This window comes from Fistularia commersonii, chromosome 1 (genome assembly GCF_037954325.1).
Source record: "Fistularia commersonii isolate RoL2024-O1a breed Wild chromosome 1, RoL_Fcom_v1.0, whole genome shotgun sequence".
In the NCBI taxonomy this organism is placed as follows: Eukaryota; Metazoa; Chordata; class Actinopteri; order Syngnathiformes; family Fistulariidae; genus Fistularia; species Fistularia commersonii.
In genome coordinates this window covers 13,598,590-13,623,327 of record NC_141284.1, presented here as the reverse complement: position 1 = coordinate 13,623,327, position 24,738 = coordinate 13,598,590, and the positions used below count along the sequence as shown (strand labels likewise).

The window sequence follows — 24,738 nt, the reverse complement described above, 5'->3', positions numbered from 1 at the left end:
GATGGGTATGCCTGTGAGATCTGAGCCTCCCTTTTCCCTCTCAACACTGCAGCTTCCTATATAGGGGAGGGGAAATAATTTCCTTAGTGGTTATTGATGATAATAAATGATTTATAAATATCTTAAATAATTAAATGAGCTTCCATGTTAATATCATTGCACTGAAACGCTGAGGACGCTACCCGCAGCATTATAATGTATACGTATTTATATCTATCCACGCAATATGAGGTCTCTTTAAAAGTGGTGCTATTCAATGTGTACAATATAAATACAAGGGAAAACCCTTTAAAATTATTTTGACAGTTTACCCCGTAAAGCCACGCCTCGCTGGCGCACTCGCCAACTCTATTGGTCGACGAATTCATCTCGAGCGCTGATTGGCCTGTTTCCTTAGGTTTCCCTCAGAACTGCAAGACGCCGATATTGCATTACATTGTAGCAAGATGGCGGCTGTCATTCAGAATCCACTAAAAGCGTAAGTAATTTGGACATTGTGGAAAATGTGCTAAATAATTTGTTGCCAACTAGTCTGCGAATACTAGCTGTTCGTGCATGTGATTTGCTGTCGTGTGCATACATCACGTTAAGCTGTCTAAATTCATTTTGAGGACTTCTTGCATGCCCCCCGTATAGTTCTTTTATTTCACCACATTTCAATATTCAGCCCGAAACATGTGCTAAAGGCTGCCTTACATTATTGCTGTATCAGAAGGGCTTCTACTCCTTGCGGGGTTGCCCACAACAGAAGACAGTGTCGTCTTCCTTGATTATAATATTATTTAGAAAACTGTCGACAGCGTGCCTTTCCGCTGCTCCTTGTAATTCAAAGCCGATTTTCTTCGTGCTTTGTCAAGTAAGCGGCGGAATACCCTCTGACATTCCGAAAGTCGTGTATAGTTGGCGTGAATTGCCGACATGTCAACTTTGGCTCCACGGAGCGCAGACGTGTTCAGGACCCGGTATAAAGCAAGGGAGGAGGCATTTTGTGTTTGCATGCCTGCTGGCCATATCGAACAAAGTGACAGCAATTTGAGTGCGCCGTTTCAGAAGGGAGAAAGAAAATAAAACAAAAACAAAAACCTCGTCGCTCAGCGCTATGATAGCCCTTGCTATACTCGCTATTATTCATCAACTTCAAAGAAATGCTCCACCTTTTTCCTCCATTCTCCCTTTGTTCTTCTCTTGTTTCTACTTTTGTTTGTTTCTCAAATTCCACCGGTGCCAATATAACTGAAAGTTGAACAGCACCCGTTTTTAGCATTTCACTGTGCAATCGTTTACACATCCCGTTTGCATTGATGATTTATCATCATCTTCATCGTCATCGCCATCATCATCATCATCATCATCATCATCATCATCATCACCATCATCATCATCATCATCTTCGCCACCACGAAGGCTATGTGTGGAGATTGAGCAGGCGCTCCGCTGTGCCTTTAAGTGGAGGAGTGTTGGAGATTAGCTTGGTCCAGGATCCTGGGCCCATCTGTCAGAGAGATGCTCCAACAGAGAGGAAGTGCTGGATACAAGCAGGAGAACCATCTGCTGCCTCATAGAGGTACCCTGCACCTTCGTGGACCACAGCACGAGGAGTGGACCCACCAACACTGCACCACTGTGCTTTTGTTGATTTGACATTACCATTGCAAGGAAAGGATGTGAATTGATTCGATGGACACACAGATTTAATCTTAGATGTGTGTTTTTTTACTTTGGGATGAAGTATATATTCTAACCGGGTATTACGTTGTTTGTGTACCTTCTGTCCTGGAAGGTACACCAGATGAGCCTGCATTCCAGTCAAAGTCTACTGCATAATATCTTATTTAAGTCATACAGGGCTGAAATAGTTACCATAGTACTTTACACAACCACCAAATACATATTGTCGGCTACAGTGGCAGGCTGTGCATTTCATAGCTAGGCCTTCAGTGATGCTCCGTTTATCAATCCACCCCTCAAGAACTATTTTATGGCTATAAGAACCATCTCATTATGCAGAAATACAGTATAAAGAGCCGTTAAATTGCAGGGATAACTTGTGTAGCCACAATAAATGCTGTTGCTCAAGAAACAAACTGGGGGTGCACATGCCTCCCTCTACAACTGTGACACATATAAACAAGCAACAGTAATGCACTCATTAAATTGCAATATATTATTTAAGAAAATAGAAACGTTTTACTCACCAAAAATTCTTGATTATTTGTACACAAAATCCATCCTCCTTTCCTCAAAAAGAGTTCAATTACTCTGTCTTATAGATTATCTGTGTGATTCAGCTCCATCAAGAAGTCCTTTTCTATCGCCATCAAAGCTAATGCTGAAAGTCGAGCCTGCTCTTTCGTATTTCTGGCATATGTCTTAATTCGCTTTAGGGCTGAAAATGTTCGCTTGACAGAAGCAGTGGACACAGGGATGGTCAGCGCCAAACACACAAATGTGTACAGCTGCTCTCTCCTTAACTTTAGCTTGCAGTCCATTTAATCTAGAAGAGATGACTGCTGCGCCGTCAAAACACTGTGCTACAACTTTAACCAGACATTAATTTTCCACCAAAAATCGGATAATAAGACCTGCAATGTCATTGGCTCATTTCCCACTGGTAGGGTCTTTAAATCTTATCAACTGCTTGACACATGTGCCCATTACATAACACAGGACCAGTGTGAGCTGTGCTGCGTTACTCGCTGCGCACTTGCTCACTCAGCTGTAGAGCCAATCTGGTTTTCCCAAAAGTTTTGGACAGCACCTTTGCTTTTAGGTGTCCGGCAGTGCTCTGGTGTCTCGTTGTTGCCTTGGTTAGGCAAGTCAAATTTACAAACCCAGTGTAGCTCCAAAAACCATGTGGATCAGTGGCAAATAACAAGCACTCCCAGCAATACAATTTGGAGTGTTCCTTGGAGACTGTGAGCCAGGGGGACAACTTATAGTTAGAGGACTGAAAGTGACGGACAAATTCTTTTCCTTCCTGTAACAGGCTTGCAAGCGTCGGAGTTGCCCGGCCTTTCTTGATGATGTCCAGCTTTTCTTGAAAAGCCTGTGAATCTGATTCTGCAGGCCTCCAGGCAGATATCTTTGACATTGACCCTGCCTAGCAACAAGTAATGGCTGAAATATGATTGGTTAAATGCTTTAATATGAAAATACATGTCTGGAAGCAGCACAGCCAGGGAAAAAGCCATGAAAGGAAGCAGACAGACCATTTGGAATTATTTAATAAGTATTCATGGACAGAATATAATTAAAGTCAGTCTGTGATTCAGATATTTTTAGGCCAGCAGAGAAGGACTTGCAGGCCCTGACAGCCCACCACTGGTTGGCAACAAAGTGCAGGGTTGTGTGCTGTGTACACTATTTTCTCTCTCACAATTTGCAGCTGTTGCATGCAATCAAATTCATGCAAAGATTAATCCTATTATAAAACTTTAAGTATCCAGTCAAGAAATAGTAAAAAAAAGTCAATAAAACAATAATGTTCTGTGAAATTGTTTAAATTATTAAACAGCATTTTGCAACTTAGACCTAGTTGAATGGATGACATTAGTATTTGCTTTAGCAAGTAGACAGTAAGAATTCCATGTATTATTTGTAAGCAATACAATTCTGTAAAGATAATGGCAAAACTGTTTGGCCAGTACCAGAGAGTATTGGTCCTTCTAGTAGCCTTTCAGCATGACACCCAACATGCATACTCACACTGAATGAGGAACTGCCAGTTAAATTGAAATCTGATTCGAAACTTTGTTTATGCATTAGTGCTTTCATTGCTAATCTTTGGGCTTCATGTACATGTAGTAGAAGCCTATTTTTGTTGACTTTGCTCAGTATTATCAGGATGACATTGGCTGCAGCTGATACAGACTTAAAAATGAAATCATCTTCAAATGCTGATATTTCAATATGTCTGCAGTAATAAACTACACGCACAGAATGGTTTATGCGTAGGTAGTAGTTTTGTTATCTAGTTTATTTGGTCTGCTGCTATAAGTGGGCTGCAAGGGTAATTGCATAATAGTGTTTTATTTCACCACTTGAAATACCTGGAGTTCTCTGTCATTTCATAGAAAAAAATGTGAATATCTGTACTAATTATCAGGCAAACGCGTTTATACATTTTATTAGTACATATAGTGTCTGCAAAGAAATTTTGTGTTGCCCCAATGAAACTTTTTGTATTTGCCCTCCCCCATCTCATCCATCATTAAGTTTTTGGGTATTTTCCCCATGGCCCAAATGGAATTCTTGTGCCATCCATTAAGAAAACAGAGTGCCTGCATCCATCCTGTCCCTTAACTAAGTAAAACAATATATGATTTTTTATAGGGGTCTTATCACAATTCCACATAATCTACTATTTTTTTCCCTATTGAAATAAAGTGTTAAAGGTGTTTAAACCTATTAGGCTCACTCACAGCTGTTTTGTCGGCAGATCTTATTTGTTTATGGCAGCCCATATACAACAAAATACTGGTTTCAATTGGTTGAAAGCCAATACTAATGAATTGATTATACCTTGACTCGCTTCTATCTTGTAAATAGAGTCAATCACCAAATTGATGGAAAAGTAAGCAAACCAAAAAGTAATTTGAGCTCTTTTTACATAGTCAGGACAGTATTTCAATAATGTACAGTTGTACTATTCATATAAATAATATTATTTGCTAATGAACAAATTACATGTCAGAGTTCAATTTTCATCATAGTTTCTGAAATATGGATTTTGTCCCATTTCTTATTGCTGTAAGAGATCCTTACAATGAAGTCAGCTCAAATGCGACCTTCTGTGTTGTGTGAACGCTTAGCATGAAAACATGGGTTACTGAATATCCAGTATTTGTTACAGATAAGATAAGACATCCCTTTAGTAGTCTTTCAGTGGGGGAACTACACTTTTGTACTTTGTTACTGGAAAGCATATTTCATAATTTCTGTGCTGTCAAATTGGTCTTTATCTCAAAGTCATTTTTGCATTATTATGTGGAATGTCTCCTTGCTATAAACTGTACTTAATGAAGTGTTTCAATCTGCTATAATTAGCCTCTGTGTTGGGCTTCTGACTTCATTTCACACATTTGTCAGATTATAATTAGTCACACTTGACACTAATTGGATGTTGCTCCTGTGGACCGGTTTGACCTTTTTTTGGTATTAAGATGATTCACTTGGGGGAAGTCAAATGCTGGTTTGACTTTGTTTGAGAGATGTAACAGATGAGGCTGCAGCACACTCTGCACATATCTGTGTAGTTATCTTTGCCTTCTTTTCACGAGAGGCCAATAATCTCTGGAAACTGATTAAAGTAAAATGGACTCTACAACATCCAATTAATAAGTAGGCATATACATCTTTATTAATATTGTAGCCACAGCTGGAGGTCTGAAGGTTGGACTTGTCCTCTGCCTACAGCTCCATTGACGTTGCAGTTAGTAGATCCCTCCCATTGGTCAGCAACGTTGCCATTAACTTGAATCTTGGCTCTTGCAGTGTGGAGGTGTATGGCCCTTTTTCCTCCTGCCCTTAATCTGTGTTGTTCTGATTGGTGTAATTAGAGGTTGTTGTCAGGATACAGTCAGTCTGCAAGTCCTCCCCCCTCCCTGTGTGGTGGCTGCTGTTGCTTCCTGTGAAAGAGCTGTGCACCTGCAAAATTATCATATCCTCCAAGCAGTTGCTCAAACGGAGGTTACAATCCAATTAGTTTCTTCTGCCTGTTTATATATGCTGTTCCATTTTGAAGTGGACAGTGGAGCTTACACTCCTGTTACTCAAACAAACTTGAGTTTGTTGTCTCATATGCAAAATAAGTGTTGACATACGCTCACATTACGGACTCAGCCATGTGACATGGCAAAGTGTTGACAGAAACATGCTGATAGCGGAGGCCACTGGCCACAAGATTTGCTTTTGTTCCTTGCTCTCCTGCACTCACACTCAACTGCACCGCATCTAAGCGCTGAAATGCTTGCAGAGCCAGAATGACTTTTGACTCTGAAGCCGTTATTCTGGTTTCGGCTCTGTTAGATTCATAATTTAGTTAGTTATTGTAGCGATCACTGAACACAAAACAATGCAATCAAAAAGCGGTCAGACGATCAGACTGGTTATATTGCAAATGGACACTTAGAGCACAGAATTTATGCTGGTTGACCCTGGATGTTTGACTGTAAAATAAAATTATTATTTTAGTTTGCAGTCAAATCACAATTTTACTTTTGTTGACAACTGTTGTTTTGTAAACCTTACCGGTTTACTGACATGGGCTTTGAAAGTCCAGCATTGGCAGATTACAGCATTGCAATTGATCAGTATACATTTTTTGGCAACTGAACGAAATAGCTACTTATGAAACTAAATAGAACTAAATAGCAGCATTAAATTTCAACACATTAGAATTCAGATTCAGAAACTTCCTCAAGTCAAGTACAGTGGAAAAAGGTCTGCACCTTTAAAGAGGCCAGAGGAGAAAAGTCTGGAGAAATTAGATCGGACTTTGCATGAATAAATCCCTAATTCATACCTATTGTGATGGTTTATTTCAGCCTTTGGAGAATAACAAGCAAGTTTGAGATAAAAACATTTTTAGTTTTAGGACCTGTTGAATAGTTAGAATTAGTGTCAGTGTAAGAGTGGCTTGTGTTTGACCCTTTACTTAGATCAAAGTACACAATTTCATTCAGTTGTAAATTCACCAACTTTGTCCTTCAACAATAGAAGCACCAGAAAGCCTCAATTGGCAGTTCTAATTCAGAACAGAAATTCCAAGCATTAAAGACTCAAAGACACAAGCCGAATGGCTTATCAGTGCTTCACCAACACACTTTCCAATGTGTAGAATGCTAAATATTCAGATCTGGTGGCAAAGACTGCAGGAATCCTGAGGGAGGATTATTGTCATTAGGCAATACATTAGGAGCTGTGTTCTTTGTTGATTGATTTTGAAAAATGTGCCAATGCTGTTGTACTCAGAGACCCCCGCTTGAAGTTGCATGTTGAATACATGAACAGATATGAACGTCTGACTGTAACCAAATGAATCATTATGTTTTGCATCACTTGAAAAATGTTTGCAAAAAAGGAAAGAAAAACCACACCGTTTACTGTTTTACAAGAAAATTCAGTCACATTTTTGCTGGTAAAACTTTGTGATCACTGCCAGTTACACATTCAGAGAATTTATTAGCTAGCTAACAACAATGTCATAACAAAGCTGTCTGTCATTACTCTTCCAGCACTTTAAATCTTTTTCTAGTTTCCAAAAATTCTGTTTTTATGGGTCCACTAGCTGGATTTAACAGTTACTTTTCAATTTTCAAATCAACCTTGTTTGAGTATTATGTGCTGCCTGCCCATATAGTATACCCTGGACAGACACCATAATACAGAAGGTAGACACTCCTGAATTTCCTCCTTCAACTTGATATTACTATTCTACTTCATGTGACTATTTTATTTTAGCTAAAAGCACAACATGTAAATGTGCCCATCAGTCTGTGCAATTGCTTTTTCATGTTGCATACAAATGTAGCAATGTGCTGTTGTCAACATGTCTTACTTTTTCAGGCAATGATTTGTAAAGAAAAACAAAACAAAAAAACTTTCTAGCGTCTCAGACGTAGCCTACAGAGGAAATATTTAGGCAATTTGTGAGTCTGTAGAGCATTCATTTTTGCTTTGGTCAGTTTCTTTTCTTGCACTGAATTCGAGATGGGCTTAATGATGTCAAATTTCTTTTTGTGCTTTCACCTTAAAGTTGATATTCAACAAATGTGTGTCAAAGAAATCATGATATGATACCTATATCAATATCTGAAAATTGGGTCATGCAAGTTGTATAAGCTAGTACGAGTTTACCAGCCCACTGCAAGCAACCTGATGGCAGGATCTATTTTACCCCAAGTCAAAACCTTTGAATGGCAGGTTATGCTGGCATTGAATAACTGATGAGTTATTAGGATATGAGGCAGATCAGTGTGCTCACTGGTGAGGCTAAAACTATGCATTGCACAAATACAAATTATTTCAGTATCATCATCAGTTTTGCTGTTTTTAGAACTAATTGTTTTGTTTGTTTTTAAATCTTAATAACTGACCATATGTAATGTTATTCAACGGCAACCTAATTAGCCACCAATGATCACACTCACTAACAGTGATCAGAATTTAGTACCGGATGTCAAATGTGGGTTGATCCGGCACTGAAAAAAAACTCAGGTCACAAGTTCCACCACTCATTCATGAAGTCTATTAAGCACACAGATAAAACACTCCTCGTACAAGTTGACAGCTTGTAAATAGTTTGGTGTAGACAAGGTGTAATTTTTAATAATAGTAAGTATTGGCCTTGTCACAATTCTATCAATCCATATTCCAGTCATGTTTCAATCTATTGAAAATTCTTAAAAACTGAAATGGAAATAGAATCTATATGATTTAAGTGAAATAAAGTTGAATTTGAAAGTATATCTTGGTCTGTGTAGCATAAAGATTATGTTAGCCTAGTAATGTGCCTAGTAATATCTCACAAAACATATACGTACTTTTATTAGTTTATATAGTTTAACTATACTGTATTTATTTAAGTATTATTTATTCAACACTCCTAAATGACAAACAGCTTTAGGGTCTGAGGCAAAATTTAAAAAAGAAAATCTTTGTACATAAACTCTGTAAGGCCAAAATTATATGCCCATTCCATTGGATTTTTGACACACCACACGAATCACATAACACAAGAATCATGATAATGTGCCAACACACTAGATCATGTGAGAACCCTGCCCTGAACCGCCTCATAGCCCATCCCAAATACTTGGTTCAGGCGCAAAGACTTTAGCTCCTACGTTGGAAACTTCTCGGCTGAATTTTGAACAGGGATTGGGTAATGACCATTGCATGGATCAAAGTCAGTGTTTTGTCCCCTGATGTGATGGAAACATGTCTATGTCCATGTTTACCATAGTAAAGGAATGAGCATGAGCGTTTACTCTCTTTCTCTGTCTATCTGTGTCTGTTTGCTTCTCTCCCTTACTGTCTCACTTGCTCCTGTTTCATTGGAATCTCTGCATCCAGGCACTCATTGCATGTGTCAGAAAGATCTCTCACCTAAGCCGGTGCACCTGCTGCTTGGGGCAGCAAGGCTCTGATTGAGAGCATGTCGCTGCACAGACAGGCACCGCCCACCAGACAACACCAACAACACCACCACCATCCCCACACCACATTCCCTTGAAAATGTTCCCCAAGACTGATTAGCATCCTCTTTTCCTCTGTTCTTGTGCAACCTCAGAGGAGTGCTGCTTTCACGTTGTCCGCAAAGCAGAGACTACTTTGGGGACAATTTACAGCCAGTCTGTTTTCAGTAAGCTGATACATCACGCTGCACCATCATAGCTGAGAGTTGATACCAAGGAATGGCAGTAAAGTATGCAGGTTGAGTTTGATACAGGAGACGTAGGACATTTCTCTTTAAAAGCAATCACGGCTAGTAGACATAACACATCAAAATTTCATAATAGGCTAATATCTCTCAACAAGAAGAATATCAGGCTGTCCTCTGGTACATCTCTTGTGTTATTCTCTATCCCACAGGATTGAAAACAGCTGCATTAGTGTAATAGTATAAAAGTATTCACCTCTTTTTAGGGTACTGTTGGTGTTACAATGCGATAATCCTCCCTTTTACAAAATGTATCCAAAAACTTGCCTTTTTCAGCCTTGAGCCTCATTTTGTACTTTTTTTTTTTTTTTGTTGAAGTTTCTCATGTTCCCACCCTCCCACATCTCTGTTTCTCACACCTGTCTTCCCATTCCTGCTGTCATGCTGTACCTGTGACATTTTAGTGTTTACTCTTCTCAGCCACACGGACATGAAGCCCCTCTTTCCCAGAAGCCTCAGACACTGTGGCTTTGTGTGAACCACAGAGCAGTCGGCTTTGTGCGGGACAGCATTCCTAACACGTCTGTTCATCTGCTGGACGTTGTCTCATCCTGGGCGAGGAGCAATGATGGAGAGGGGGTTAAAGCAGGACAAATTAGGTTCCTGCCTCCCCAGGTCTACTTAATGATTCTGGGCTTGTCTCACTGTTGTCAGCTAATTAGTTTCACTTCAAAATGGCTGTCCTTCCTTAGTAATTAAAAACACATGGAGGAGCCTGTGTGTAGAGATGCCCCGATCACCACCTGCAGCTATTCTTCCTGTTGTCTCTAAGACATAACAATAAACACACATAGTACCTTGCCATGAATTGTGGTATTCTTGCCCATCTTTGATATAGTCAAATTAGATCCTGCCCTTGTGTTCGTCACTCTGCTGCGATTAATTAAGTAAGCTAATTGGCATACCAGGCATGTGGCAGCGTCTGAGGTTTGACTGTGAAATATCTTTCCCCATTTCACTCTGAATATTAACATTGAAGCCCTGAGGGCCAGCCAAAATCTCACTGGTGCTCAGAAAAGTGGAGCTAAGTGTGAGCTGCTTGATGGTGGAGTGGCTCACTACCACCATGTCAAGAAACAAGCTGTAACCATGCACGAGAAAAATGTTTATCTCGGAGATTTGAGACTTCTTGATCAGTGATTATGCAGGGCCTGCGTGTGTTAACTACCTCAATAAACTTTGCTAATCTTCGTTGGTTACCCCCTCCAGGCTGGGCGATCAGTTCTATAAGGAGGCCATCGAGCAGTGCCGCAGCTACAATGCTCGCCTGTGTGCTGAACGCAGTGTACGACTGCCATTCCTGGACTCACAAACCGGTGTGGCCCAGAACAACTGCTACATCTGGATGGAACGCCACCACCGCAGCCCTGGTGGGGACACACACATGCTCACACAGACAGATATTTTTTTTTTTTCGTCTTGAGTTGAAACTGAGCTGAAACTGAACAGGGTTTCTGTTGAAGTCTTCAAAGTACTGAAAATAATGTTCAAAGAATTTGCTAACAATGTCCCTTGCTGATAATCATGGCCTGGCTACTCAAGACAATCTACACTTCATGTATATTTTATTTATTTTATATTTCGTGATAATTTTCTCTCTTATCTTTCTAACATACATCAATGTAATAAATAAAGGCAAATATTAAAGTTGGCCTCAAAAAATGTTTTTCAAAGTCACCATAAATACCATCAAGTATCTTGATTGTTCTTCATTATCAATATACAGTACTTTGGAGCTGTAACAGTCTTGTTGCATATATTTAATCATTACTATGCAGGAGTGGAAGCGGGACAGATGTACACATACCCCGCCCGGTGCTGGAGAAAGAAGAGACGGCTGCACACCACCACTGATCCCACCCTGGGTATCTACGGTCTCCAGCTTGGTAAGTTTCTGCAGGGCCTCTTCTCCAGGCTCCCTCCGCTCTCCTATGTACTGCTCCTCTTAGTTTCTCCTCTTTGTCAGCCTTTTCTTCCCCCTTCTCACACCCACCTCCCATAGCTGATGTGATTACCAGTGATGATCTGGAATAATCTTGCTAAAAGCACATCACTCAATGGTAGCACGATGAGTAGAAAAGGCTGCCAGTCATTTTTCTAGAGGATGAAATGTGGCTGTGTTCAGCACGACTGGTATACTTGTTTTGTGAGAAGTAGACCACGTAATTAGATTTACCACTGCTGGGAGCTCGAAACGGAGTTGGGCCACTGCAAATAATATTTAATAAGAGTTATGGAAGGGAGTTTAGCTTCCTCCGGCTGCCTATTGTAATAGTTCACTCTTCATTCAACACATTTGCCATAATATCCTCCATCTTTCTTATTTTCCTTACCTCTTCTTCTCCCCTACCTTTTGGTTGAGCGTCTTCTCTGTGGCAAGTTCTTTAATCTCTTCATACCTTCCCAAATCAGCCATGCAGCCAGCGTGTGGTTTGTGGTCAGTATTCCTTAGCTAAGGTTCTGTGAAAAAGTTTTTTCACATTGTAAGCACTATCATTTGGGTAGGTGGGTGAGGCCTAGCTGAAGCCAAATCATATTGCCTAATGATGTTACCTAACACTTGCTAGCAAATTGGATCATCATCAAAAAAATTTGGGTAACGTGATTTATCTTTTTTTTTTTTTTTTTTTTTTTTTACACCAGGGATGCAGTCAACCGATGTCCTAGATTAAACATAAACGCATCACAGTGAACAGACAGGAGGATTACCTGTGCTGGAGATACTAGACATTTTCACCAACCTGAAAACACGTGTTCTATGGAAAAGACTTAAAACATTCACACTGTTAAATCCCATCACCTATGCCCTAAATGATCATGTGTAGCAAATGAGAAAAAAAAAGATTTTATAGCTGAGTTTTGTACATTGTGTGATCCAGAAGACAGTGGTGTATCAGGCTTTCTGTACATCTTATTCAGTGTTTATCACAGCTGCTACATCTCAGATGTTAATGATTGTCAGCCATTAACTGTGCTTTCTGTTTTGTTTATATACTTTTGTAACATTCTTCACCCCAATTGTGTCACTGCATTAAATCTATATTATCTTGGGATTTCCTTTATAGCACCAGTTGAGATAGATTATATAACATATAGCTTAATAATTATTCTTTCAATTATATTACCCAACAGCATAGAACGATAACATTTGAAATAGGTTATGTAGCCCTAGGTGATGCCATTTAACTTTGTTTTTTCTTTGTTATTGCCCTGGCTTGTGCTGTGATGTGATTATGATGTAGGCCATGACAGGGTCTAAAGCGCATGATAAAAACTATTTTTGGGTCATTTCCAGCTAAGTTGGTTTACTGGTTTAGAAACTTGCTTGCAAAGTCAGACTCAGTGCAAAAGGTCATGGGTGTTGAATCCTACCAAACCTAAAGCCCTTTGTTTACAATTCGGTGCAGATGCAGTCAAAAACACTGTGCTTCTTTTACACCTAATGTTCTGTATACAAATGCAGAGAGACAAGAATGTATATTTGGCTGTGGAGATGTAAAAGTACCAAATGGAACTTTTTTCTTCAAAAGAAGGTAGCTATGCAGCTAGGGCTGTGGGTTACCTCTCTCTGGATTTGTAGTTAAAGAATATTAGGTACCAATACATCCTGACCTATTCTGTTGGCATATTGGCAGTAATAAGGTAATCGATGAAGCTAGGGCACTGTACTTCATGCTCAGCCTTTTAATAATGAAATAATGAAATTCTTAAATTTTTTTTGGTTTATGGGGTCAGTGTAGCTAATAAGCATTGTATATTTGTTTGGTGTAACATTAAAGAAGTTGAATGGAGCTTTGTACAGATGGTACAGGTGCCCCAGTAAGCACATATACATTACCACACGATATAGGAGATGAAATTAAACAGAGAGCCAAATAGCAAGTAGTTCTAGTCGTTCAAGCCCGGGTGAAAGGCCAGTGAACAAAAGATAGTTGTGCTACACAACATGTAATATATATATGTATATATATATATATATATTTATATATGTGTGTGTACACACACAAACCATAATGAAATCATTATGGATTGATTTTCTTGATTACAAGAATTCAATGGAGAATTCTCACACTGGGTGAACAAATGTTGAAATGAATTAGAGGTTACACATGAACCATGCCTTTGTTTCCCTGTTGGAGCCTATTGTTTTCTGCAGAGCCCTCACTCGCTAAGACCGCGCCACCTCCACCCTGCCGTCTCTGTCCTTCCCCAACAACAGTGGATTGTGCACTCTGTCAGAGAGAGCCCAGCGGAGGGGACGCATATCCTGATTTAACCTGGCGTCTCTCATACAGTGCATGTTCCGCAGCTGGCCAGAGGTGGACAGCACAAGGCAGCAGCCAAAGTTCTCCTTGCTGGCTGGCTGGCTGTCTCACTGCTTTGGCAGACTGTCTAATTCATGGTGTGCTAGAGACTGGGGCTGCATGCAAAATCAGCTCCCCGCTGCAGGCTGCTGCTGGCTCTATTTTTAGCCCCACCAGCTTCCATGTATTAGGAGAGAGTGAGGGAGGGGAGGTGGGTCTGTCTCGTCGCGGAGAGTTGAAAGTCGACGTGTGCAGACACAATGGTGAGGGGCTGCTGCAGCATGGTGAAGGAACTAATTTTAAACAAAGCATTTTATATTTACTTCCCAGCTCACCACCTTTATCACTTTCTTACCTGTGTAGTCTTCAGTTGCTTGAGGGATGTTTTTTCTTTCAGAAGTCTGGAAAGCCTCTAGTGAGTATAGTGGCAAGATGAAGTTTTAGATAGAGAGCTAGAGTCAGGGGAACTTTGAAGCGTGACCCCTTTTCAAACAACCACGATGCAATTTGGATGATTGTGGAGTTTTCAGTAGAGAAGACTGTAAATAAAAAGTGTGATTCCAACTGACTCACTGTCAGGTCTTTTGTTTGTTCTAGTGTGTCTTTTCAGCCTGCAAACCTCCTACATTATTTGTTTAGAATCTTTTGCTCACTGTAGGAGGTGATATGTACAAGATGTTTTCAGGTTAAAGGGATAAGCTGCTACATTGTACCTCAGAGATTCCTGTGGACAAAGCCAGCCTAATATCTGCATATGCAGCATTTTTGAGAGATCACTGGTGACAATGCACTCTCTCTTAGAATGAAATGATGTTGTTTTGTGCGGTAATCCCTTGCTGCAAAAATAGTGGCAATGACAGTCAGTTCAGGGAAAATCAGATAACAGCTACTAACACACAAATGTTCACTTTGCCCTATTGTTTTATTTTTTCACTGTCAAAGTGAGTGAGAGATGTAGAACAATGGAAATAGTATAAAAAATCTGCACACAGAAATCAGATTGTAGCATTGTTTGCTCTAACTCAGTGTAACGACTCCTGAGGTTGAATCTAGGTAAAGGGTCTCTTCTTTCAATGTAATATTAGAATAATGACCAGCAGGAAAACAAATCATAAGTATCATAAGTAAATCAGTTGTTAGATTTTTTTCACAGTCATAAAAAAAAAAACCGAAAGTCTTCAAAGCTGGAAGATTAAAAATGTCTCATTAATATAATAGATATAGATATATATAGATAAATATATAGATATAGATAATAGATAAAATATAATAGATATGGCTATTAAAGGTATCTTAAGTAGAAGTTCTCAAACTTGTGATGCACTTGCACAGAGTCCCAAATATTTAGTCTCATCAGCCATGTACAATATATGTTTTCATCTATAGTTACTATAAAAATGTTTGTGTTTGGTGTGGTTGATTGGCTGTGACACTCTGGCCAAGTTATAAACATTTATGTATGATGGGACAGTTTTGGCATGCAACTACTTTGTCAACAAAGAGCTGTAATTTGATGATTCTCTACATGGGAGGCAAAAAATTCAGAGACAGTTTGAACGTGTCGCATATTTACTTCAACATGCATGTATGTTATTAAGGAAAAATTGTGATTTGTATGAAACACAATACTCATGGTTCACCCAACAATTTGTTTTTTGTTTTTGCAGACAGTGGCCTCATGTCCAAGGATTCCTTGCCCACCCAGAGCACCACACTGGAAGCTCTGCTACGAGGCGAGGGTCTTGACAAGAGGATAAACTCTAAGAATGATGAAGAGAGTCTGCTTGAGATCCAGGTGAGTATTGTCAATATTCCAGAGACAGCAATGTCTTAGTCGATCTGGTCTGAGAGGTAAGCAACCATGACACAAACTGCTCGAGTTCAAGCTAGCTACTATACCATCTCTGGACTTCTGTCCAAGTGCAAACAACATGTGAAATCATAGAACAAGAAAAGAAATTAATCAGGCCTGATCTGCTATTTGAACATTCAGACCTTTGCATTGTTATTTTTACTTTTCTTATACTACTCTAAAGTTGTCGTGCAAATAGTACTGAGTAACTAGTGACGTTGGTCCATGCTATCAACCTGTCGCTGAAATCATGCAAATGGACTGAAAATGTTTCAGGAACTAGATGAGATGTGCTAAAACAACCAAAAGAATCCACTATTATCCAAAACTCACAAATTCACCCATCCCAGTGCCTCAGAAGAATAAGAATAAGACCAACTTTATTTATCCTAAAGGAAATTGTTGAAAACACGCCTTGTTGAGGCAATCCCCTTTCTTGCTACAAGCATAACCTGCACATTTTTGGCAGGTAGTTTTAAAGTTGTGGCTAATCGAACCAATGAAAAGCCATGTGTTTTTTTATTTAGCCAGGACAATGCAACAGATTTATTCTACCCGATATAGAAGCTAATTTAAATCTGCCTTTACTGGTCAGAGCCCCTGTGACGAAAGGAAAAAAAAAAACATGTCCATAAGAATGCAAATAAGAGTATAAATCTTGTTTAACTCATCACCTCCCTGACCTCTGAGTTTCAAAACCTTTCACAGTCAAAAGCTATTTATCCCATATTTAGTGTCAAACATTCCACCATGTGTAGATAGGACAAAAAGAGAAGGGTTGTTGAATCATCCAGCATACATTTTCTCAAGAAAAGCCATTCCATATGGTTTTATGTACATAGGTATACTAAGAAAACACTGCATCTGTCATAAACACCTATATGATGGGAAGAGCTAAAATACATCCCTGTCTTTCCTAGAGGGTTCTAGAAGCAGACGCAGCTGAAGATGCTTTCAACGATGATGACGACTATGAGGTGGACACACCAAAAAGGAGGCACAGGGGCAAAGGAAGAGTAAGTGACTTAAATGCAGCAGTTTTTAGCCACTTTAAGAATAATCAACATTAATTTATAATTTTTCCTGTGGTGCATGCTATGCCTCATGTTTGTTGCTTTTGGCGGTAGATTGATAATATGTTTCCTCAGGGTCGGGGTTCAGGGCGCCGGAGGACAGATCTAGACAATGACAAGCCATATGTTTGTGACAGTAAGTTAAAATAAAAGTTGTATGCTGTTGTTATGCAAGTGTGTAGTGCTACATTTTCAGTTCCAAACAGTGAAGGTGCCTTGTTTCCTCCGTATTAATAGTCTTAGTCTAATGCTGTGAGTAAACAACTGAAGTCTTGGAAATTTTGTACAATGCTGAACTCATAAAAAGTGTATAGAAGTTAATTCATACACATCAAGATAGAGGAAAACATTTTCAATCAGGAATGTGTTAAGCTTGTAACAGCTTAAAAATATTATGATTGATATTTTAGTTTCAAATCTATTTTAGACTTATAGATGGAATGTAAGGTTTTTCTTATAAATATTTCACAGCCCATAAGTGAGTATTAGTTTTTATGCTGCAGGTAGAGAAGTAATAATAAAGATTATATTTCACAAGTAACCTCAGAGCTATCATCACTATCATTACAAAGACACATGAATTGAAATGCCAACATAGTACTAAAGATGAGATTACAAGGTGAATCAGATTCACTGCGGCGTCTGTTATTCTGTCTTGAACTCTTCTGGTGAATAATGAATCACTGTTGTTTTCCTGCCCTCTTCTACTTCTCTGTTTCAGACAGATACAAACAAAAGACTAACTTAAAATCTTCAAACTCAGGTATTTCATATTTTTGGCTTGGTTTGATAACAGTTTCTCTATGCGTTGTTTGTCTTGATAATGTTTACTGAATAGCTCCACCCAATGTGTTACAGTCTATGCAAAGCGCTACAGGAATCGCACAGGACTAAGCTATCACTACACTCATTCCCATCTGGCGGAGGAGAACAGAGCTGGGGAGAGAAGCTCTGTGGGCCCCCGACCCCCCTCAGTCCAACAGACTGATCGCCACAAACGTGAGAAGCACAAACTGCACAATATGTCAGTGCTGAACTACATCATAATATTATAAAATTCACCAAACCAGAAATCAAAGCATCTAAAAAAATAAAAATGAAATGTTTTAATCCTACAGTCAACCAAAATATCTGCTCCTCTCTGTACCAAGCTGGAAAGACAATAGATACACATGAATATTGTTATCCATGATCTGTTTAAAGCATTAACTCAGGTGTTCAACAGAGAAAATATTTTGTATTTATGGCCATTTGCACTGAAAATTGATTACCAGCCATCTTTTTGCCTTCAGTCCAATCAGACGAATGCAGACAAATTAGTAATTTTGTGCTGCAGAGTTGTGGTTTCTGATTTGGGAAACCAGACGTTTTGGTTTCCTGGTGGTTTCTGATTTGGGAAGCCAAATCAGAAACCACCAGACGCAGGAGCATAGAACAGGAGAAAGACAACAACAAAGGAAAGGACATCATCATACGTATGTCGCTGGTGTTTTGGAGAAACTCCAAAGCGTGTTCAACAAACACCATATACCGGTAGATTTCAAAGCCCATAACACCCTGAGGCAAAAACTGGTGCACCCCAAGGACAAAACACCCAGGCACAAGATAGAGAATGTTGTGTATGCTATCAGTTGGACTGAAGATTGTGATGACATCTGCATTGGAGAAACCAAAGAACCTCTGCACAAACGAATGGCGCAACACAGGAGAGCAACCAGTTCAGGACAGGACTATGTTGTCCGCATACACCTGTAGGACAAGGGTCATTCGTTTGAAGACAGCAATGTCCGTTTTCTGGCCAGAGAAGACCGATGGTTTGAGGATTCAAAGAAGCCATCTTTGTCAAAACAGAAAAACATCTCTGTACAGAGGGAGGGTCCTCAGACACAACCTTTCACAAACGTACAACAGCTTACTGGGATCAATACCAAGGTGGATTTGCAAACACGGACCAGGCCAATCCCAGTAAGTTGCCCTTAGCAACACCTCCATCAGCAAAACAGCCCCCTTTACCACAAGTTTCTGCAGATCACCTCTTCCCCTTACATAACTAGCCACCCTAATCTTGACCTACCCAAAACCCTGGCAGTTATATTCGGAAACTCCTCACAGGTCATTAGAACTGAAGAAGCCTCTCGGCTGAGGGGTGAAACGTCTTCAAGGGAAGAAATTCAAGTCCATTTGCCAAGACAAGAAGATCTCGACAAGAATTCACCATGACCTGGATGACTGAGAACCTCCAAAGACACTTTGTACATCGTAGCAGTACAGCTCACACAGCTGAACACTAATATGTCAATACACCACACTTCGGACTTAAATTGCCATGGCAGAAACTACAGGCGTTGTCAAGTTTAAAATAGTCTTTCCTTTTGTGCCTCTCAAAAAATGATGTATGCATTTAATGTATCCAGAGATGTATACACAGCAGTGCTGTTTCTTTCCTTTCCATGCTGGAAGCCAGCGGAACTTCTCAACTATGAACAAGCCATCAAGTGTTTAAAAAAGAAAAAAAAATTCTAGCATCTTTACTGCCAGATACTAAATAAAATTTATAAAAATATGTACATGATTCTGCATGGACTAATTCCTGACACACTGGAGCATTTCATTTTGACAGGATCTGCTCTATAGAAAAATTAGAAAATATACAACCACTCAGTTGAACCTAGTGTTGCTTTATTTGAAGTTCTAAATTACCGATTCTAGCAGAAATTATTGTTTTTATGTCTTCATAATGCAAAATTTGTAAATAATGTTTAACCAGTTTTATGGGCAAACCCCTAACATTGGTTCGAGGGCTATGAATTTCAAATAACCTTTTTTTTCACATGCCTTATAGGTCCAAAGGCTCCTGGTGGGATGAGCATTCCCAACAACTACTGTATTAAATGCCAGGGCTCGAACAAGAAAATGGTGAAATCTGAGTCTCCCTGCACAGCGTGCAGATGCAAAAGTGAGTATTAAAAAACAAAAATCAAGGAACCTGCTTTTTCATCTTGATATTATTGCATGTAGTAATCTTCTCTTGTGTAGCTGTGGAGGTTCTCAGTCATCCAGGTTACGGTTAATTCTTGCCAAAATCTTCTCGTAACAACTCGACGGTTTAGAGAGGCTTCTTCATTTCAAACTGAAGAAGTCTCTCGAATGAGAGGTGAAGTAACTTCAAGGGGAGAAATGAAGTCCAGTTGTTACGAGAAGAAGATTTTAGCAAGACCTTCTCCAGAGTGAGTGAGGTCAGAGTAAAAAGTAGCTACTTACTGCATTGGAATGGGAATGGGAGGGTACAGCTGCTGATGCAGCTCCTTGTTGCTGATGTTTTCTCTGATGGTTCCTCTCCTGTCCTGGGAACCAGCTGACTGTGGAGACGAGAAGGAGGATGGGGCTTTTACCGGAGCTGAGGAGCTGTTTGGCACCACCTCGGAGAGCGACACTTCCACCTTTCATGGCTTTGAGGACGATGAACTGGAGGAGTCTGCCATGAATAACAATGGATTATCAAGCCGACAAAGATAGAGCAAAAACATCAAAATTTAAAGAGACTTTTTTTTTTAATACTGATGATTCTCTGGCAAAAACCTGCTGCTTCTTTTTAAAGTTGGAACATTTTTATTTTGCAGAAAGCACAAAGTGATGATATCAGGACAGAAGTGGTATTTTATCTACTGAACATTGTCGAATAACTTATGAACTTTTTTCATATGGATGTATGTGTGTGTATATATGTGTGTGTGTGTGTTATATATATATATATATACATACACACACATACATACATACGTGTATATATATATAGATATATGCATACATATATATATATTTACATACGTGTGTATAATATATACATATATCATACGTGTGTATATGTATATAATATATACATATGTATATACATATATGTATGTATGTGTATGTATGTATATATATATGTATGTATATATGTATATACATGTATGTATATACATATATAAACTTTAAGGCAACAAATGACTGTCAGTGTTTCTTGAAAAGTGACTTGCAAAACAGAATATGTTTTTGGAGTGTTGTATTCCCCTCACTGGAGAAGGAGCACAAATATTGTAACCCCCCCCCCCCACACACACACACACACACACACATACACACGCAAAAACACTGGAGAAATTTGACATTTGAACAAATGAAATCTTCTGAGGTGTGAATGATCAGCTTGGAAGATGCTTGAATGTCATTGCAGACCCATACTTAAGCTACATGTTCTGAACCTGTAGCCAGCGTGACTATGAAAGTCTCTTTATTATGCTCTTACTCTGGATTGTACTTTTATGACATGAAGGAACCAATGAAAGGACTACCATGGGCCAATGGAAGGGTTTGAAGATGAAGTACAAATATTGTCTTTACAGATGTAAATAAAGGAATCAATAAATGGAAGGTAAGCAGTAGCAATTCTTTTATAATTCAGCAAAGTACAAATTATAGATTGTAAAATTACAAGGGCTTATCACTCTGCTGTTTATATTTTGTCATCTCAAAAACAAAATGATAATTTAGTCTATCTGTGAGTCAGTTTGAATTTGAATCAGACTAAATCACTTAATGCTAACTTATTGTACAATCCAATGGAGTCTTGGATGAGGGGGGTATTTATTACCCTGTGTTCTCTCATTTTCTGACGAATGAAAAGGTGCAGTTTTTGGAAGAGCAGTTTAGTTTCCCTCAATATGCCATGCACAAATCTAATTCTTATGTCTCTATCATATAGGAGCACTCAGCACATTGGCCTGTTGCCCAGGAGTGGAAGCAATAGGTAAAGAAGAGGATTTAACCCTCAAAAACTAATGAGCCTTCACATCCCTCCTGATTTGGGCCTAAAAATAACTGACGTGAAATAGATGAAAAGACATTTACTTCTTCTACAGGCCTGGTGTTTTAAATGAATTAACCACTCCCCTGACAATATGACCTGATCATTTCTGAACCATTGCAATGTGAGCTGATCCAGCTTTATTTCATCTTTACTGCACTGTGCTGGAGCTCCATTGAACTACAGGAACACTAAAGGCCAGGCCTTGGGATTTCTTTTTTTAATCTTTTTTTTTGTGCCCAAAGGGTGCACTGGGGGCCTGGAGGCCCAGCCTGTCCACTCCTGCTTTGCAACTGTGTGTCTGTCGTGTGATCTGATGTGACACTTAGACGTTATTACCCTCATCACTGTGCCAGCCTGCCGCTCCGCACTGGAAACCAGCTTTGACAGCCATGACCTTCCAACCTGATTTGACCAGTGACCCCCTGACACCCCCAGCCATAGAGACGGTGCTCAACCCCTCCACTATTTACATGCAGACCTCTGGAAGACAGTACAAATATAACTGCTCCTGCCCCACTTTGCTCTCTGTATTTACTGGGCCTGTGATCTCATTCAGACTCGAATTGATCACCATTATGTCTATTCCCTGTTTTCTGTCTTGTATCTTTCTATTTGATTTGAATTGAACTTTTATTGGTATGATTCTTTGCGTTTGTTCAGTCTGTACTGATACCTCTGTCCTGATCAGGTGCACAATAGCCTCAACTACTCAGGCATCTTCCATTTCCTCTGTTGTGGATTGTTCAGCCCCTCAGCCCTGAATCATGTGATTGTATTCAGTTGGCAAGAAGGGATAATATCCTTGCACAAGGATCCCATTATAAACAACTACCGGAGTTGGGATGCTGCAGTCTCATGCTATAGGAAAACATTGCAATAACAAGCTTCAACTTTGTCTCTCTTCTGATGATTTTTTTTCTCCATTGGGGTCAAACTTGTGTAAAGCTCTCAATCTTTCTTTTGAACTCTTCTGTAGAGCCCGATAAAGGCGAGCGATTCATATCCAACGCATTTGAAAACAATTTTGTTGCTAAAGAGACCCTGCTGTGATTTGGATTCTTGGAAAGAAGTGAACATAGTAAACCCAAGCTATCCATGATTATACTATTGAGTGCTTTTGAAGGCCTAATTGCTTTATGACATTTTGAAGGTGCTTGGAGTACTGTAACAAAAATCCCATATTTCCACAGGTTACACATGCTAAGAAGTGTTAGAAGTTTGTGCCCATCTGTGTGATTCTCTGCTACTGCAGCAGTGTAATGATAGCCACAATGTTTTTTTTTTTTTTCTTATTTTCAAGAAGAATTATTACTCCTGTGTCTGTTATGACTTTTCTAAGTGCTTATGCTGTCAAACCATCTTTCGTTACTTCCCTCAGGGACTCTCCACACAACAATTTATCTCCTGCTGGGCAAAGAATGGATTGGCAAATTTATCAGTTATCATGTATAAGTATGTCTCCTTATCTTCCAAAGTCACATTAGTAAGGGACACATTTTCCATCAATCCTGACTGCTAAACGTTCATTTTTATGGTCAGGCCTTGTGCAATTCCGTTCCAAACAAAGGTAGTAGTAATGTCTGCTTTGAGTTGTGTGTCACCAATTGTTTAGATTGCCTGTATACCTCGTCAAATACACAGCAATAGGCCCTGGTACTCTCCGTAAAGCCTGCAAGGGGTGGTGAGGGATGATCAGGGTGGGAATGGAGCGAAGAGGAGATGAAATGGACATGTCTGGGTGTTTGTTATATCTTAAGCTGTAAATACAAGTGAAAATGGAGAGAATGAAGTCTTTGTTTGTTAAACTATTTTTATTCTAAAAAATAAAGAATTATTGGCAATGCTCAATGTCTTGACATTTTTAGTTTATTTTTGTTTTGTTTAAGATAGTTGTCGTTGCGAGAGTTTTGGGAGTCTCTAAAAGGAAATAACATTACAGGAAAGAGCAGGAATTTCACATTGATCGGCAGTGTTTGTTTCTTACGAAACTAAGGCCTTTCCATGTAACATAAACAACTACCTGAAATTAGTAGCAACACATTGGTCTTGGTACCATAACTGCATACTGGAATTCTGATGTCTTTTGTTTCTGTGTAAGGCCTTACATGGCTCTTATTAGATCTTCAACAAAGTTCTGCAATCTAATGAAATTCAACTGAAAGCAAAAGCTGTATTGTAGATTCATCAAAGTCAAAGCGACAATATAACATCAAGATTAGTTGTAAACCGCTGGATCTCCTCTAATGTGAGAAATCAAATCATCAGATGTCTAAAAGTGCAAGTTTTGAAAAATTACTTTATAAATATAGTTTTCTGGTCAAAAACAAAGCACAGAGTTGTTTTTGTTTGTTTTATTTAACCAGGATAGAACTCATTGAGATTCAAAATATCTTTCATCAGAGCAGTAGGGCATATCATTTGAGCTCTAAAGTGACAGAAATTAAATGACTTATAACAATTACATATGAATATAATTATTTTAAGGTTTTATGACCTTTTCACCAATTGACAAATGTCAATAAAACACAAAGTTAAATGAAAACAATTAAACTTTGAGGGCAGCATGGTGGCACAGTGATTAGCACCCCCACGTCACTACAACTCGGTCCCCTGGTTTGATTCCAACTGGGACCTTTCGGTGTGGGTCTCCTCTTGGTTCCTTGGTTTCCTTCCACAGTCTAAAATAATGCAGTGTGTTAGTTGGAGACCAAAGATTGCCCAAACGTGCGATTGAGAGTGAATGATTATATGTCTGTAAATGTTGCACTGTGATCGACAAGCGATCAGTCCAGGGCAATCCCAGCCTCTCGCCCTTTGACAGCTCGAATAGGCTCTGGCACCCCTGAGTGCAAGATAAGCAGAATAGAAAATAAATGAGTGATTTAACTTTGCTAAAACCTGTGATGATTGTAATCAAAATGACTGGTTATTGGAAGTGAATGAGCGAGAGTATAATTAGTTATTGTAAAGTTTAGTTACTGCACAGTGCCTGTTCGCCAGCCAGGGACACTTCAACTACCTGTCTTCTAAATGCATGTGTCTGAAGACATATATATATATATATATATATATATATATATATATATATATATATATATATATATAAGACTGTTAAAATTGTTTTTATAATGTTTAATATAGAACTTTTACCTAAAAAAAAACATATGTGCAGTGTGAGAGGCTCTTGATCCTATGGCTTATGATGAATACATCATTTC

At 39.2% G+C, this 24,738-nt stretch overlaps 1 protein-coding gene across 2 annotated transcripts; it reads left to right on the top strand.

Annotated features, from left to right (window-relative positions):
* Positions 1–424: 424 nt before the first annotated feature.
* On the top strand, positions 425–23,363 carry LOC147237438 (zinc finger protein DPF3-like). Of its 2 annotated transcripts, XR_015106340.1 has the most exons (11): positions 425–478; positions 10,652–10,812; positions 11,221–11,328; positions 15,414–15,541; positions 16,519–16,614; positions 16,747–16,807; positions 17,393–17,434; positions 17,530–17,670; positions 19,514–19,627; positions 20,027–21,085; positions 21,416–23,363. XR_015106340.1 is itself a non-coding variant. In XM_086149080.1 (10 exons), exons 1-10 carry the CDS (start codon positions 447–449, stop codon positions 20,185–20,187), a joined length of 1,044 nt encoding a protein of 347 aa, XP_086005206.1. In that variant the 5' UTR covers positions 425–446; the 3' UTR covers positions 20,188–23,363. The 2 variants fall into 2 exon arrangements, 1 of the variants encoding a protein (XP_086005206.1); XM_086149080.1 differs by having other exon boundaries at positions 20,027–23,363.
* The last annotated feature ends 1,375 nt before the right edge of the window (positions 23,364–24,738 follow it).

Coding starts and splice junctions, on each gene's coding strand:
- LOC147237438 (XM_086149080.1), top strand. CDS start 447: ATGGCGGCTGTCATTCAGAATCCACTAAAAGC. Junction 16,808..17,392: donor CAAGCCATATGTTTGTGACA/GTAAGTTAAAAT, acceptor TCTCTGTTTCAG/ACAGATACAAACAAAAGACT. Junction 19,628..20,026: donor CACAGCGTGCAGATGCAAAA/GTGAGTATTAAA, acceptor CCTGGGAACCAG/CTGACTGTGGAGACGAGAAG.